The sequence below is a fragment of the Engystomops pustulosus genome, chromosome 11, assembly GCF_040894005.1.
Source record: "Engystomops pustulosus chromosome 11, aEngPut4.maternal, whole genome shotgun sequence".
NCBI classification, from domain to species: domain Eukaryota; kingdom Metazoa; phylum Chordata; class Amphibia; order Anura; family Leptodactylidae; genus Engystomops; species Engystomops pustulosus.
In genome coordinates, this window is record NC_092421.1 from 25,374,441 (window position 1) to 25,392,487 (window position 18,047).

General features: G+C 40.3%; 1 protein-coding gene and 1 long non-coding RNA gene across 4 annotated transcripts in view; one reads left to right on the forward strand and one right to left on the reverse strand.

Moving 5' to 3' along the window:
• The window catches only part of LOC140106194 (uncharacterized), a 60,271-nt gene extending 44,028 nt beyond the window's left edge, over positions 1-16,243 (reverse strand). For 2 of the 3 annotated variants that reach the window (XM_072130476.1, XM_072130474.1), the window contains exons 1-4: positions 16,025-16,243; positions 8,323-8,381; positions 4,232-4,717; positions 1,515-1,556 (exon numbers count right to left, since the gene is read on the reverse strand). In XM_072130476.1, the coding sequence (XP_071986577.1) occupies positions 1,515-1,556; positions 4,232-4,717; positions 8,323-8,374 (580 nt within the window). In that variant the 5' untranslated portion in view covers positions 8,375-8,381; positions 16,025-16,243. Of the gene's footprint in view, positions 1-1,514; positions 1,557-4,231; positions 4,718-8,322; positions 8,382-8,627; positions 8,693-16,024 lie in introns of those variants that run through there. The other variant, XM_072130475.1, reaches the window with a different exon arrangement.
• Positions 1-18,047, forward strand: part of LOC140106526 (uncharacterized) — a 126,658-nt gene that overhangs the window by 46,671 nt on the left and 61,940 nt on the right. The window lies entirely within an intron of this gene.

Genomic DNA, 18,047 nt, shown 5'->3' on the forward strand with positions numbered 1-18,047 from the left:
TCCTGTGTTTTTTTTGTGTTTTTTTGTGTTTTTGTTTTTTTAACAAAACGATGCAATCCTATTGCTATGGCTAGTTTCTAACCTACACTGACAGCGCACAACAGGATTTTGTGATGTGCCTGATGACTTTTAGTTTTGAAAAAAAAAGAAAAGAAAAAGCAGACTGTGCCTAATTCAATTAAACCCCTAATAAATTGTCCCACTTAGGTGTTTGAGATCGATATGTGTGTCACTAAGAGCTAAACAGAACGTTCGCAAGACTCCCTGCAAATTCGTCACAATATGGTACTAGCTGCACTACTAGTGCCAGCAAGGCCAGCCACACGCAAATCAACAAAAAACTAAATATATAACGCTATTGTAGAGCTAAGAAGGCCTGTTGGGTTCTCGTATGGCTAGTTTCTAACCTACACTGACAGCACAGAACTGGATTTTGTGCTGTGCCTGATGACTTTTATTTTTGAAAAAAAAAAAAAAAATAGGCAGACTGTGCCTAATTCAATCAAACCCCTAATAAATTGTCCCACTTAGGTGTTTGAGATGGATATGTGTGTCACTAAGAGCTAAATAGAACGTTCGCAAGTCCCCCTGCAAATTCGTCACAATATGGTACTAGCTGCACTACTAGTGCCAGCAAGCCCAGCCACAAGCAAAGAAAAAAAAATATATTCTAGCCCTAACAAGGGCTGTTGGGTTCTTGTAGACTCACTCCTGCCTAACAGTAAGCTAATATAACACCCTAACGCTATCCCTGCAGTAGCAGCAGCTCTCTCCCTAATGGCATCCAGACAGAGAATGATGCGAGCAGCGCGGGCAGGGACTAGTCTATTTCCGGGTCACCTGATCAGGTCAGCCAACCACTGCTATCGACGTGTAAGTGTACCACATCATGCTGGGTGGAGTGCAGAGTCTCCTGGCTCTGTTTCTGGCCGCCAAAAATCAAAACGGCGGGAGATGCCATTCTCTCGAGCTGGCGAAATATTCGTCCGAGCAACGAGCAGTTTCGAGTACGCTAATGCTCGAACGAGCATCAAGCTCGGACGAGTGTGTTCACTCCTCTCTACTTATTATATTTGTTATCGATGGCCTACTTTATTCTAAAATCAACTTTTAAAAGTATGCTCATAAGCCTGATAGGCTCTGGGTTACCAGAGCCCCTCCATGCTGAAGATGCACAGGATGTTACACTGTTCAGTGGCACCATTCCCTCCCACTGTGTGCTGAAACATCCTCTGCTGCAGTGAGATTACATCAAACACAGGGAGGGGTAAGTGCTGAGGGAGCAGGGGGAATGATGAGATTGTGAACCTGCAGCAGGGAGGGACCCTGGTAACACCCCTTGAGACTCGTTAGCATAATTTTAAAAAAAAGAAGAAAGGAGACTCTGGATAACAAATATAAAGTGAATTCCACAGTCCCAATGCCTGGATCTATGAGTAAGTGCCCTTGTTTTATTATGCATGTTTTTTAAAATTTCCTTTAAGAGATAACAAAATTGAAATAAAAATACTCACTGCTCCTCTGAAACTCATATATTGAAGATGTCCCTGATGATTCTAGAATGAGATGTAAAGGCTGTTAGGTCAATATTATAAAAAAAATATATACAATTGTCTTGAAGGGAACCTGTTACCAGCCTAAGCCCCGTTAAATTGCAAAATGTATCTCGGCTCTGTCTGGCCCTCCGCGTACCCGAACTGAGAAAGAGGCGCCCTGCGCATGCGGGCCAATCCACTGCCACAAAGTCTACATTCACGCAGCAGTGCTGAATCTTGATCCCGATTAGGGGGAGCAGCGGTGCATGCGTAAGAACTGGCGTGAGACTTTGGGAGGATGGGGAGTCAGCTGCAAGTAAGAGGCAGGGCCTGGAACAGCTGGAGGGGGGAAGATGAAGGTAGGTTCCCAGCAGTGGAGTGTGGTGGCTGGTTGATTGCTGCGTCCAGCATTACACCCCCTGACTGGAAAAAGGATGCGCATCTGACTTAACTTTTCAGGCATCAGACAGCGTTGTCCATATATAAAGACATCACCAGAGAACATGCAACCGGTCATATAAGGTACATTTTGTAGTTTAACAGGCGCAGGCTGGTGACAGGTTCCCTTTAAAACACTTAATACTTAATAAAAGAACTTAATACTGACATATCAGCATGCAAATACATAAAATTGATTAAAAGTGAAAAATTATTCTTTTATCTACACTAAATACCAGATTAAAACTTATCAGGTTCTAACTTCCTCCAATCAAATCTTATTCCTGAAATGTAAAATACAAAAGACAAATACAAAACTTTGCATTAAATGGTAGTAAATACGCTGAAAATGCATTATTTGTACATTATTGTAATTCAAAAATTGGTTCCTCACAAATATTTTGGGGATTTATCACAGTGGTGCTTGGTGCACTAGCACCCACCAGATATATTGAGAGGGTCCTGCCTCCTGAAAAATCTACCGGCTGCATCAAGCACGACACGCTTAAAGGGGACCTTTCATCAGCTCCACCAATCCCTTCTGTTTCCAAGCAATCAATGTCAATATTTTTATCTCTCTACTGTGAGATAGACGGTGACAATCTGTCTTATCAACCCCACCCATCTAACAGCAGAAAGGCTATTTAGTATAGTTTCATGCATTGCTATGGTTGTTCCTGGTTCACTGTGTTATAAAGTTTCATAATATTTTTCCGACTGTCATGGTATGTCATGGTTTTTTACTGTATGGTGGATTGTTCTAGGCTTAAATGGATTGGCTGTTAATAAAAATCTTTAACAGTCTGTTATAGACCTTAATCAGATCACATATATCAAACTTTGTCTGTTAAGATTTGTCTATATGCATGAAGCCACAGGTCACTTGATTCGCTAACAGAAGGACTCATGATCTCTCTTATCCTGCTGGCTCCTGGTGCATGGAGGGGTTGTGCAACTCATTACTTTATTCATGCAACATGTGAATGCAGCCTAGGCTGTCTTATACTCATTGCCTGTAATAACCTATCAAAGCTCAGAGCTCATATTAATGACCTGTGGCAAAATAGAAGCTGAGCCGTGATTGGTTGCTTATTGCCATGGCAAACAATGGCTCCTGTATATGGTGGTTAACATATTACTTCATGTTACCTCTCATATTACTTCACATCTTACCTCACACATAAGCTGTATTACACTATAATAACACTATATAAACTATACAATAGCATTATGCAGCTTAGGCTATTATACTCATTGCCTATAGTAACCTATCAAAGCTCAGAGCTCACTTGTGGCAGAACAGCAAGCAATCACAGGTCAGCTTCCAACTGCCACAGCAGCAGCAGACAATGGGGCAGATTTACTTACCCGGCCCATTCGCGATCCAGCGGCGCGTTCTCTGCACTGGATTCAGGTCTGGCTGGGATTTATGATGGCAGTTCCTCCGCCGTCCACCAGGTGGCGCTGCTGCGATGAAATGCATCTGATCGCGCCGATATACACCGAGCTGGACCAGGTGAAGGTAAACGCGTCCCAAGCGACACAATTTCGGTTTTTAAATGCGGCGTTTTTTCCAAATACGTCGGGTTTTTCGTTTGGCATGCCGGCGCCGATGCGCCACAATCCGATCGCGTGCGCCAAAATCCCGGGGCAATTCAGGTACAATCGGCGCAAATCAGAAATATTAAGGTAACACGTCGGGAAAACGCGAATCGGGCCCTTAGTAAATGACCCCCAATGGCTCCTGTATATGGTGGGTAATAAGTGGATTTTGGAAAGCGTAGAGTGAAAATTTTGGCTCAAAACCTAGTCTATGATGTTCCCAGAGGTCACAGAGAGCAGCTGTGCAAAGTTTGGTGACTGTAAATGCGATGATGCAGATTCCTTGAGCAGACATACGTACACACACATACACTCAGCAATATATATGAGATATGAGATAAAGCTTGGCTATAAAAGCATGTATCAAATATTTAGTACAATGGCTGTTGGAACCTATCATCAGCTAAAAATGTAATACCTAATAATGGGTTCCCTTTAAAGTTCTGCTATCACAAAGAAAGTATGGGTTTATGCTATGGCAGATTTATCATCCAGCATCAGAAACAAATCTGGAGCAGTATAAGACCCCTCCCCCCATTATAATTAAAGCAAACTCATCCATTCTTTATTTATGTGATGTCTAATACAAGTAAATGATAGACCATAAAGAAATTGTAATCTCCAATAAGTATTTTATATCATAGATTTCCACTTACGAGAATCACTGCATATTTTGGACATTTCATATTTTCTCTTCCGTTGTGGAAGTGGAATCTGTGTGCATTTTCTTTCTATTGTATCGATTAGTCTTTGTAGCAGATCGGGATCATGGATGCTAATAGAAAAACTGTTCTTAGAAAGCAATGGAGGTTCAATTCGTGTTGAATCAAAGCGAAGAAACACAATTCTATCCAGGAGTTCTGGTATTATAAGAAATTTCCGAAGTTCTGCGAAGTTACTATCCCTGAAGACTGGTACAATAGTAATTGGGATGATGGTAATTGGGTTACTTAACGCTTCTACAGCAAAAGCACCACCAGATATGTTCCTGGATCCAAGGTAACACTTAAACCCACGTTGTTCAAGAGGATCCACTATTCTTTCATTCATTTCCATGTCTACTCGTCTTTGCCTCGAATTTGGATTTGGTGCTGACACAAGGTAAACGTCATAGCAGTAAAGTTCATGGCGTTTGTAAGAACCTAGAAAAGGGGTTAGATTGTGATTTTAAAACTATAAAATGTATAAATGTTAAAGTATAAAAACAAGTTATTACTGAAGAGGTTGGTTCTTCTAAAACAGGGGTTCATAACCTTTACTGGTACGTGAGCCGCATTGTCATATCACTGAAGTTCAAGGGGGGCAGCACTAGTAACAAGCACTCTAGATGCACCAACAACCACAGTACAGCATGAAACACTACCCCTGAAACCAAATACAAACTAGAACCCAGGACAGACGATAATAACCATGCTCAAACCAGACAATAATAATGCTGAACATCCCAGAGCAGAGGTGTAATAATGGAGACCCGTGGGCAGATACTTGAAAATTTGGAGACCCCAGAGCATGCTGTAATACTGGAGATCCCTGAAATTGACCATAATACTTGAGACCTCCAGAGCAGTTGTATAAATACAGGGTTGGCACAGAACTATTAGCAGCCAGGGATACATGAAGAAGACATACTTTATCAGGAGAGAGACCAGCGGTCTTTCCTGTGTCTTCAAGTCCCTGCCCTGTTTATTTCCATGCCTGGCTGCAGAGGGAGAGGCTCTCACATTGCAGCCAGGCGCAAACACGCTGCTGGAGCATATTAGTATATCCGGCAAGGGGGTGGTGAGTGTGACAATAAAGGCTGTTGTGTAAAACGCTAGTCTTAGTCTACATTCACACTGCCGCATGGGGGTATGTATATACGGCCGTCGTATATATACGGCCGATATACGTCCCCCATAGACGGCAATAGATGCACGGCGCCCTACGGGAGCAGTACGGTGCCGCAAACGCTACCGCTCCTTACCCCAGGGAAAGATAGGACAAGTACTATCTTTTCACGGCATACAACGCCGTGCGCCATACATCCCTATGGAGAGGGGCAGGTACGGTACGGCGGGTACGGTACACCGGGTAACGGCAGTGTGAATGTAGCCTTAGAGTGCACCACCCTTTGTTTTTAGAATTTTATATTGGTTCTAAAAGTTAGTTGACAACAAAGTATAAAGTGACTTAAAGTAAAAATTTGAACTTTTACTGAGGTGATTCAGTAATCACATTTTCAGTCATCTCTCGGGTCATTTCTGTTGCACATTGTAACAGTGGGAGAGGTGACGTAAAGTTGGTGTCCTACTTCATAAAACTTCTTTCATACCTGTCTAGCATGTTTCTGACCTGTACTTTCCTGCACTTAGCCCCAGGTAAGGAAAGTACCTGAAAGAAAAGTTTGCCTTGTTACTGATATGCTGCTTTCGTGGTTTTATTTGGATTCAAATAAAGAAGAGAATTTTGGCGCATAAATGGTGCCCAACTGACCTTGTGTTTAGATTGCTAATGGCCACAGGAGACCTCTTGAGAAGTATAAATACTTCCTTAACACCTTTCTTTTACTGGAAACTACATAACTCTGATCATCTGGAGTGTATGGTATGGGAAAGGAAAATAATAAAATCTTATGTAATACAAATATCATTTTAACTAAAATAGAATATTTCTCTATCATTGGACTTTAAGGATTTTGAGAACTTTGTGTACTTTCACTACACTGTGCATATAATTATTACTCGTCCATGATCCAAAGACACAATGGGGCACATTTACTAAGAATGTGGCAAACTGCACTAAAAGTGCTCTGCCTGTGTATTGTGCTCGGTGCGACAGATTCATTAAGAACGTGCGCCAGAAGTCATGGATCTGGCGCTTCTCTGCACTGGCCTGACAGAGTTCACCAACTTTTTTGTGGCGCACCTTTAACATAGGGCGTGCAACAGACTTTGCATGTTAAATCAGGCGCCTGGAACGCCCCCTAATTTGTGTCGCATGGAGGCTACCACAACTGCGCCACAAAAGGGTCAGGGTAGGGTCCGAAGGTTTGTTCTTAAGTTGAATTTGTATGTAAGTCGAAACTGTATATTTTATAATTGTAGATCCAGACCAAAAAATTTTTGGCCCAAGTGACAATTGGAGTTTAAACATTTTTTGCTGTAATGGGACCAAGGATTATCAATAAAGCTTCATTACAGACACCTTACAGCTGATCATTGCAGTCTGGGACTATAGTAAAGCATTCAGAAAGCTTCACCAGAGGTCAGAGGGGTCTGTCTGTAAGTCGGGTTTCCTTAAGTAGGGGACCGCCTGTATAGTGGTGAGGACACTTCTTACAAGCATTTTCCGCTAGAAGAAATGTGCAAAGTCCATCAGAAGCCCTTAGTAAATGTACTCCAATCTGACTTTTCAATAGAAAAGTAAAAGGGGGTATATCGTTAGAAATAAATAAATAGTTTGGGGTATTTTTGAAAGAATTTTGCATTTATTTTAATAGTATGCATTTTAGTGAGATAGTGAGTACAGGCAGTCCCCGGGTTACGTACAAGATAGGGTCTGGAGGTTTGTTCTTAAGGTGAATTTGTATGTAAGTCGAAGCTGTATATTTTATAATTGTAGACCCAGACCAAAAAAAATTTTGGGCCCAGTGACATTTAGAGTTTAAACATTTTTTGCTGTAATGGCACCAAGGATTATCAATAAAGCTTTATTATAGACACTTTACAACTGATCATTGCAGCCTGGGACTATAGTAAAGCATCCAGAAAGCTCCACCAGAGGTCAGAGGGGTCTGTCTGTAACTATGGGTTATCTGTAAGTCGAGTGTCCTTAAGTAGGGGACCGCCTGTACCATATTAGTGAGTGTGTATACATGAGTAGAAATACTATATATACTCTAGTATTCACAAGTGTATATGGTACTTTTATTACTATTCTGTCACCTGTAATATATGTGTATTAATTTGCTGTTGACTCCAAGCTGCTGGGATTTGCTCCTGTGATACACTGCACCCTTACCCCATCACAAAAATGTTTCTTTGTAATATGTTATCTCAGTGAGCTTTCAATCATCTTACTAGCAAGATTTAATTCAACAGAGATCTAAAGTTATATGGGTATTCCCACTTCAGCAAATTAATGTTATTGTTTGTATGATGGAAAATAATACAATTTCCGTGCACCTGTGTGACCATGGTCAGATTTCTGTCACCTAGTAGTAAACATTTTATAAAGTAACGTTTCTATAGCAAGATAGCAACCAGAGATCTAGAAAACCATGAGGAAGCTCTGTGCCTTTGTAGTGACTCGTGCTTATGTCTGAACAGAGCTGCATTTAACTGTATGGACCTCATATAAATATCCTATACTAAGGACAAGCCATCAGCTTCCCAGTCATAAAATCCATGAAAAATATTAGTTCTTTAAGTAGTTTTAACTTTGTAAAGGGCATCTACCACCAGGATGAAAGACTGTAAGCAAATGAGCCTGAGGGGCTGCCAGCTCCATTAACACCTATGAAGCCTGGAGCCCCTCAGGCTCATTTGCATACAGTCCTTCATCCTGGTGGTAGATGCCCTTAAATACAAAACTATAACTTCCAGAAAGTGCAGACCACCTGCTACTGTCAGGTTCTACATCCACTAAAGAATTGAAAACACTGACATAGATAAAATCCTATGTGTCCTTTTCCTATCCTAGATTTGTCATCAAGATTTCTTTCTTAGTAGTTCTAATATATTTAACAGTAAACTGGAAATATACTCACCAATGGATCTTTGCTCACAATCTGGACAAATGTCTGAATCTGCATTATTCATTTTAAGTCTAGATAAAAAAAAACAATTGAAAAACAGTGAATTACAATCAATGTTTTATTTTGTGTCATCTTCTATACTTAATCCATGAACTGTGTCATTATGTATAATCCCATAATTTTTTTATGCCTCGTAACAACTAGAAAAAAGAGGACAAAGTTACATGTGAAGATAACAAGGTTCTAAAATGCAGACTCCCAGAAAGGATTACTACAAATATACAGTTAATAAACATATTATAATAAGTAATACTTACATTCATGGAGCCCGTATACTGTTTGATGTTCGCTGTTCAAAACTACACAACTGCCTTGAAGGAAGTATTTATATTTTCTTCTACTTTTTTACTTCCTTGTTTCATTGTAAGAAGCAATAAAAACATTTGTCGTATGTTACCTGACAAAGGAATTCTAGAAAATTAACAGTGTACAGCCATCCCCAAACATGTAACTTAAAACTGGCTAAAAGTGATTTCATATCTGCTAATGGGGTATTCCAGGTTTTACAAATCAATGTAATTGTCACGGGTGGTCCCCAGAGCCATTTCTTGGATCGCAGGCTCACCCGTGCCCCACAGTGTGCCCCTGCTCCGCTCCACACGACTTACTCATTCTCGCTCCTACTTCCGGGTCCTTGGCCGTGTACGCGCGCCCCCGTCTTAAGGTGCACACGCGTCGGCTTCACAAGTTTTAAAGGCCAATTAACAGCTTTCTGGCCTTACCCAGAATTCTATTTAATCCAGTCTCTCCCCGCACACCCTGACGGATCTCTGTGCCTCACAACCTTAGAAAAAGATTGTTTCCCATGACCTTTGCGATTAGTGTGATTTCCCGTGGTGACCCCAGACATGTTCCCGTTTACGCTCCTCCACCGCCAGCCCTGATCTCCTGCCTGTCCCCGACCACAAACCTGCCTTCCGTTTCTATACCTCGCCTTGGCAGCCAAAGTCGCACCTGTAGAACAACCTGGTGGTATCCCTCCATAGCAAGTCCAACCCGCTTTGCGACGGGCTCTGGGTGAAGACAGGTGCCACTTAGACTCCGGTCCCAGGTGTTGGCTTACGTCATTGTCAGCGGTGGTCCAGTGGGTCCAATACCCCTGGAGCCTAACTGTAACTTATTGTATAATGAAGCGTGCCCCTTTTGTATTACATTTCCCCTTTTTTAGATCTCTCAATGCACTTATTAAAAAAAAAAAACTTTAACCCCTTATCACCGACACTTGTTTTCAGCTGAATGACCTGACTCAATTTTTACAATCTCACGATAATGTAACGATAATTGGTTAGAACTTCGGAACACTTTAACATTTTCAGGTGATTTTGAAATAGTTTTTCATGACACATTGGGGCAGATTTACTTACCTTGTCCAGACGCGATCCAGCGGGGGGTTCTCCAATGCTGATTGGGGTCCGGCCGGGATTCACTAAGGTCCGTTCGCTGATATCCACTATGTGTCGCTGTTGCGCCGAGGTACTCTGGAGTTCACCGGAGTTCACCTTCTATTTTTTTTTTTAATACCGCGGTTTTTCCGAATCCGTCAGGTTTTCCGACGGCCACGCCCCCCATTTCCGTCGCATGCAACCTGGCGCCAATTTGGCGCAAATTGGAAATCGTCGGGATACCCGACAGAATCGCGCGATTCGGACCCTTAGTAAATGAGCCCCATTGTACTTTATGTTAGTCAAACAATTTTAAAAAAATGAAAATTTGGAAAAATGCTTAATTTTCTACATTTTAAAGGTTTTGCTTTCTAGGTATTTAGTTAGATTACCCAATTAGCTTGATAACTAACATTTCTGAAATGTCTTCTTTTATGAAGACATGGCTTTTTATGTGTCCTCTCATTTTTCTAGGTGTTACGAGGATTAGAAAATTAGGTGCAATTTTTCAAATTTTCATGAAAATCACCAAGACCCACGTTTTGAGGGCAACTTAGCTTTCAAATGAATTTGAGAGGTCTAAATATACTATACACAATACACATAGAAACTGCACCACTTAATGTATATAAAGCAAGTCTTACAAGGTCTGCTAACCTTTTAAGTGTTTCAAAGGGGTTAAAACAATATGGAAATGCAAATTAGAAACTTTAGAATTTTATTATAAAAATACATTCACATTTAGGGCAAAAATTACACTCCACAATTAATTAGATAATGAAATGCTCTGCAAAGTTTGATGCCCAATTTCTCTCGAGTTACCCGGTTCCCCACATGTGGTGGTAATCTGCTGTATGGGCGCACGGCCGGGCATAGTATGAAAGCAGCGCCATTCACAGCAGATTTGTATTGTCACATTGTACAGACTATAACATTTTTATTTTTTTGGTAATGCGAACATATGAGGGCTTATTATTTGCGGGATGAGATACAATGTATAGATAATTCATTTGGGGGTCTGTAGCTTATTCATGAGATTTTATTAACTATTTCATGGTAGACACAAACAAAATCATCAATTTTTGTTTTGGATTTTTAGCCTTTTTTTTTCAGCCACTCACTTTAATAAAAATAATATTTTATCTTTATTATCTGGTTCACTACAATTACGGTGATACCTCATTTATATAGTTTTTCTTATCCTTGCTCAATTTTACTGAGCAAAACCAATATTGGAGAAATTGCATTAGAAAATATTGTTATTAGCTAAGCATCAACATGAGGAGAGTGACACAGAACCTGCTATTTCCAATACACAAGTGTGTGATAATAAAAAAAATACTAGCCACGATTTTTAATGCTGGCTCACCTGAACAGTATTCTGTGTCAAGATTGTTTGTTCAATGGAATAAATTGACTAAATTGAGGTTCATGTTTGGTGGGATACAGAAACTTTAAGTTCTTATTTAGAGAAAAACATGATACCTAGGATCTACGGATAAGAAAATTGACCACCACACACAACAGATCTAGATGGATACAAGGAATGAAACTGATATGTTAAGCGAGACACTCAAGAAAAACCCTCCATTTTGGCTAGTAAAATCAAAGTCTTTGAAGATAGCATTGCAGAAACCAAAATAAATAAATTTGAACGTGATTATAGAAACAACAAGGTTTATGTATGGAAACAACGGGAACTCAGAAGCAAATTCCATTCTCAAAAAGAGAAATAACAGCAAAAAGGAAAGAGAAGACATTACTGTCCGAGAATTAGTTTTTCGGAAACAGAGGACTCTATGGACAGTTTATGCTCAGGAGGACAGAAATGCTCTACTCCGGAGCTGACACGGCAAGGAGAGGGTGTTATTACCTATGTGCCACGCCAGTAAAAAACGACATAGGAGGCAGAGACATAGGTCTGAAAACTTGTATGAAGACAGGGAAATAGACAATGCAGTGATTAACTTATCCAGCAGGATATTGTCAGAGGAGCAATTTGATGTACTAGCGAAAGGTTGGAAATTCTCACCTAGTTATAATTTTAATCTGTTCAATACCCTGCTGGATGTCAATAGGCTGCCACGTAATATCACTGTCAGAAAGCATTTTGATGGTATGGGGGGGGGGGGGAGGGGTGCAATGGTGATAACATGGTATCTAATGATTGTTACAGATCTTATGTCATCAGATACAACTTTGTGTAGTTTTGTGAAACAAAAGAATTTGTCTACGCACCTTGGCATGTGAACGGGCTGAATCAATGACAATGTGAACAAGAAATTCCATACTTCTAATGCTAGCTACGGTGCTAGACGATTTTCATCAGATGGTGGAAAAAGATCTAGTTTGTTTGCAAAAATCTCTTTATAATCACGGTGTTGATCAATTCTACCATAAGAAAATTGTCAAGAAAAGAAGTCATAAGGTCTGCGGATAAAGGGGGGGCGGTGGTTGTTTTAAATGCCTCCCTTTACAAATCCCTTAACGAAAATATGTTAGGGGATGAAAAGACTTATCGCTGTTTAAGAGCCCATCCAACCATATCATGTCAGAACAAACTATCTAAAGTATTAGGGGAGGTTATGGCACTGGGAGTCCTATCCCAACATTTAAAAGATTACGTTAGTGATCCTGTCACACCAGTTTTTCACTCATTCCCCAAGGTCCATAAGAACACATTTCCTCCTCCTCTTAGACCCATTGTGGCTGGAATTGGGGGAGCTGGGTGAAAGACTGGGTGAGTCGCTTGATCACTATCTACATCCCCTCACAAGGGTCACTACCACTTTCTACAAGACACCAAACACTTACTGCAATAATGAATGAATTTTAATGGCAGGAAGATTGTCAATGGGCTTCATGTGACGCGACTTCTCACTATTGCTCAATCCCTCAGGGTTAATTCTTTCTACGCAGGCATATGGACAAATTTAGCACATATAGTGCAGCACTTAAGGAATTCATTTTGTTGGCCACTAGCTTTTTGCTCCAAAAATTTTTTTCTTATTTGACGGGAATTACTATTTGCAGGTGGAGGGAGCCCCAATGGTAGCCAAATTTTTGCCCTCTCTTGCAAATATCTTCATGTCCCAATGGGAAGAATTGGCGATTTTTTTCATCCTCCAACCCACACCGCGAGTCTATAGTTTGGTACGGTCGCTATATAGATGACCTGGTTTGGGTTTGGAGAGGTACAGAAATTTCCTTTGGTACTTTTGTTCTCTTTTTGAACGATAACTCTATGAATCTAAAATTTACATCCTCCTTTGGAGGTGAGAGCATTGCCTTTCTTAATGTTAAACTCATAGGGGCAGGTAAGGTTAAAAGTATACCTTACAGAAAGGGGATGGCTAGAAATTCCACATTGTTGGCCTCCTAATGTCATCCTTCACATGTGGTCAACAACATTTCAGAAATTGAAGTAACAATGATGATTTTAACAAAGAAAATCAGCGTGGAAGGTTATTCTTTGTCAACGAGGGTATGAAAATAGTGTGATTAAGAAAGTCAGGGACAAAATTAAAGACACAGAACATATGTTTTTAAACAATAAGATTAATCTAAAATCTAGTAATAAATTTAAGAAATCCGCTGGTGTTCCCCAGTAGACAATTTAATGACATCAGTAAGTAAATATGTTCCCATTCTGTTCAGGATTCCGCATTATCGGAGATTCTAAAGGAGGGTTTCAAATGTGTCGCTAAAAGAGCCCCTACTCTCAGCACGGCACTGTCACTGAGCTTGTTCAACAGTCAGGATAATAATCGTACATGGCTGAGCCATTTGGGGTGTTACAAATGTGGACATACACAGTGTAAACCGTGCTCGGACATTACATTAGGAGATACATTCATGGCTTGTGTCACGAATACCAGGTTTCCAATTAAATCATATCTCAACTGCAATACCTTCAATACAATTTATATGATCAAATGTAGGGAATGCAATAAGCAATACATAGGACTTACGACGGGAATCATTAAAGTCAGAATCAGATGACACCTATCAGATATAACGAATGATGCCGTCAATATCTCCTCAGCATCTAAGCATTTTAGGGAAACACACAAAAAAATCTACTCGTAATTTCACATGAATGGGCATAGAGATGCGGTGATATCAAATATGCATGTTTAAATATAACCGTGGTGATTTTTTTTTTAATGAATTTTACTTTTTTTTAACTTATTCCACACCTGGGCTTTGCCAAGCATTCATCTGATTGCTTATTTAAGCCCTAACACTGCAATAAATGCAAGTCTGCTGAGCATGCTTAGTTAGTTACAGCAGGGTCCAGAGGAGACAGCAGCCTTGGGTACACGCTGGCTTTATGGGTCGGATCCCCGGTAAGCACACCAGTGGGATCAGATCCATGGGGGATGGGAGTTTTTCCGTTCCCAGGTGTTAGTGCCAGGTCTGGGCTGTGATGTCATTGTAATTTGTCTATGAAAAATCGCCTTGCCAGGACTTTGATCTTATATTAATTAATAATATCATAAGGTCCAGGCTGGGTGATTGTTCATGCACAAATAGAGATCACATGACCCTTTATCGGTGGCCATTTTATGGACAGGTATATCTGGCTGATGAGGTAAAAGACAGAAGGCTTCACTTTACATACCAAAAAAGCGGTGCAGAACTTCTAAAAGGTGTATATTGGTAAATTACTTAATATCCAGCCCCCCATACTTACACAAACATTGAACCACATTTATTAAAAAGTATTAATGACTGTCTTCTGTCTGACTTTGCACGAGAAAGAACAGGCAAACTGTTTGCACCAGACAAAAAAAAAGTGCACCTAAAGGGCCGGGTTAGTGCTTAGGCTCCACAATTCTATCTGCACCACAATTCTGTATCATTAACATAGGGCAACAAAAAAATGGTGCACACTTCCCAAGCAGTACAGGGGGTGCCAGATTAACCCCTTAAGGACAAGTCATTTTATAGCTTAAGGCTCAGCCCCATTTTTTGTATTCTGACATGTGTATGTTCTATGGTTATAACTTTTGAACACTGTGTTACTTATCAAAGCAATTCTGAGATTGTTTTTTCCCCACATGTTGTACTTCATTTTAGCGGTAAATTTTGGCTGATAAGTTTTGCATTTATTTACGAAAAAAAGATAAATTTTTTGAAAAATTTGCCATTTTCGAAATTCAAAATCATTGCGTTTTTCAGGCAAATAGATTTACCGCCTAAATAAGTTGTTGAATAACATTTCCCATTTGTCTACTTTACATTTTTATCATTTTTGAAATGTCTGGATAATTTATTTTGAGGTCACGCGGCTTACAAATCGAATATCGGTTTTCAGTATTTTCAGAATTGACTATTTTGGGGATAAATACTGTTTTGAATTAAATGTTAAATATCTAGCATTAAACCCCCTATATAACCAACCCATTTTCAAATCTGCACCACTCAAACTATCAGAAACCGTTTTTAGGAAGATTGTTAACCCCTTGAGATCTTCATAGTAATTGAATCAAAATGGAATTTGTTATGCAATTTCTCCCGAGTACAGAGACCCCCCACATGTGTCCGTTACTTATTTTATGGGCGCACAGCGAGGCGCAGAAGGGAAGGAGTGTCCTGCAGCTGCCAGGATTTTAGTTTTCTCACTGGCTCCTTTTGTAGGCTATAACATTTTAGCTTTTTTGTTATTGGGGCCATGTGACGGCATTTTTTTTCAGGATGAGATGCTTTTTCCAGTGTTACCATTTTGGGGTTGGTATCCCCTATTGTTGAAAATTTATAGTTGAGGTAAATTTATGGTATAGCTGGTTGATGGCTTGTTTTTTGCGGGACATGTTGTACTTTGCAACAGTATCTTTCTGGAGTACATATGTTTTTTTATCACTTTTTATTGCATTTTTGTGGGATTAAATAGGTAAAAAACTTAATTTTTGGTGGGTTTTTTAAGTTTTTTACTGAGTTTATTGTACGGATTCAATAATTATTTACTGTTATTCTACGGGTTGTTACAGACGCGGTAATACTATATATGTGGGGTTTGTGTTATGATTTAGACTTTTTTGTGCATTATATGTCTATTGTAGGGGTTCGGCAATGACAAAGCTCTCTTGGACAGCAGGATTCAAGTTGAAACTGTGCATTTATTCCACAAAACACCAGTATCAAAAAAAACATCAAATAAAATCCTTGCCTGTCTGGCTCTAACAAAACACATGGCAGCCCTCACTAGCCACTGGAGGGCTTCTCCCTGCCAGCATGAAACATACGTTCAGTAACCCCGTGTCACTCACGTGTGGTTCTCACACAGTCCAGCTTCTGTGTCTCCAGGTAGACAGCGACTTCTGACTGCTCCACACCCTTCTAGGGATTGCACACCTGGTGCATTGTTAGACCCATTAGAATCTGGAAGCTTTGGTCTGGAGCAGTGATCACACTTCTGTCTCCACTCCAGCAATTAGGGTCCTGTACCAGGTCTTCCAAGAGACCAACACATGGAAAACAGCTTCCAGTTTGACCCAATTCACATTGTGGTCGCTGTAATACACATAAACCTTCAATTTCTCACCAATTCAATAGTGACTTTGTCACACTCTATATATTTTTGGGGCTTATGGGCATTTTTATTAATTTATTAATTTAATTTTTATTGAATAACTTTTTTTAAACTTTTTTACTATTTCCACCATAGGACATGAACAATCAATCATCTGATTGCTTGTTCATGATAATACTCTGCAAAATTGATGTATTGCAGGGTATTAGCTGTGTCAGCCTATGCACATGCATAGGCTGGCACTGTGCCTTTAAGATGACGTCATAGACGACATCTTAATGGAACTGCCATAGCAGTGAACGGTGCCCCCCGAAGATGGCCCGGGGGGGGGGGGGGAATCATGGGTGATAGACCCCCCCAAAGGCAAGTTAAATTGCATGCGCGACTGTGGCATTCATCGGGTGTTTATCTGCCAGTGTTACACAGGGATGTCAGCGGAAGATTACCAATGACACCCTGTGACTCCCAATGCCGGCCCGGCTCCGGTTCAGGGCTGAACCAGCATTGGCTCAGCACCGTACTAGTACTGCGCTGAGCGCTGATTGCGGGAGCCCACGCCATACTAATACAGCGCAGGGTGCTATAGGGCTAATGAAGAGCCTGTTTTGATTAATCTTTCGCACACTGCACACTCCACAGGAAAACTTCACATCGTACAGACTGCACTAGTTTTGATAGATGTGACCCATTATATAAAACATGAGGTGAAGTGGCCAACCGCTTTACGCTTACCTTGTAAGTGTAGAAATGTTTCTTGAAACAAAGTTCAGCCACTAAATAGCCAAAAGACAGCATATAATAGAAATTTCACTACACTCTTCATAAAGAAGAACTGTGTCGGCCGCGGCCCAGAGAGATATCTCGCTTTTCTACAAACATATGCTTCTGCTATTCCCTTTTATGTATTTATTTTGAAGAATTTTATGAAATGTTTGTGTTAATGGGGGTGAAATTAAATGTCACTTGATCTGACATAACAGGTCTCGTAATGGTCTTTAACGAAAGTGGTGTTATAAATGTACACGTAAAAAAATAACAACAGAGCTGCAAGAGTTTTTATGAGAGTATGGAGCTTGTATAAAAGATTCAACTGGATTCAACAAGAATTTGCAGGTAGTCAGGCGAGGATTTCCTCTGGCCGCATTTGGTTCATAAGCAATAAAAGTGGGTATGGCTCTTAACATGGCATAGAGGCATCCTATGTACTCACCCTGAGAAGAGCCAAAAGCTTATAATGTGTAAAACTTTTATCTAGCTGTATAAGGCAGTGGTCCCAACCTTTTTTTGCCCAGGGATCAGCAGCGAGCATACATTTTTTTCAGGGACCATTGGGCATAGGTAGTTGGTCTGGTGTCTAGCCAAAAATATTGTCTGAAGAATGCATCCCCTGCTTCCATTGTCCATTGACATTTTTTTTAATACAGAATTCGGCGGCAGTGTGGTGCCTTGTGCTCTATGGCCCAGCCTTGTGCTGCGGCCCGGTGGTTGAGGAACACTGGTTTTTTTTTTTTTTTTAACTTCTTTATTGTACAACACAATAAAATCAAGTCAAAACATCAGATTTTCAATCAAATCATGCTTACAGTGTTATATGATGTTACATACACTTCGTTGTCTGAGGTTCAAGATAACAATAAATCATAATAAACAACAGGTATATACCATTAACCAGTCGAGTTGCCTTATTCTGCGTTATCTGGGTGTTCTTTATATCCAGGTGAAGATATCAGGTTTATGTTTGGGTGCGTCTTGATTCTGAT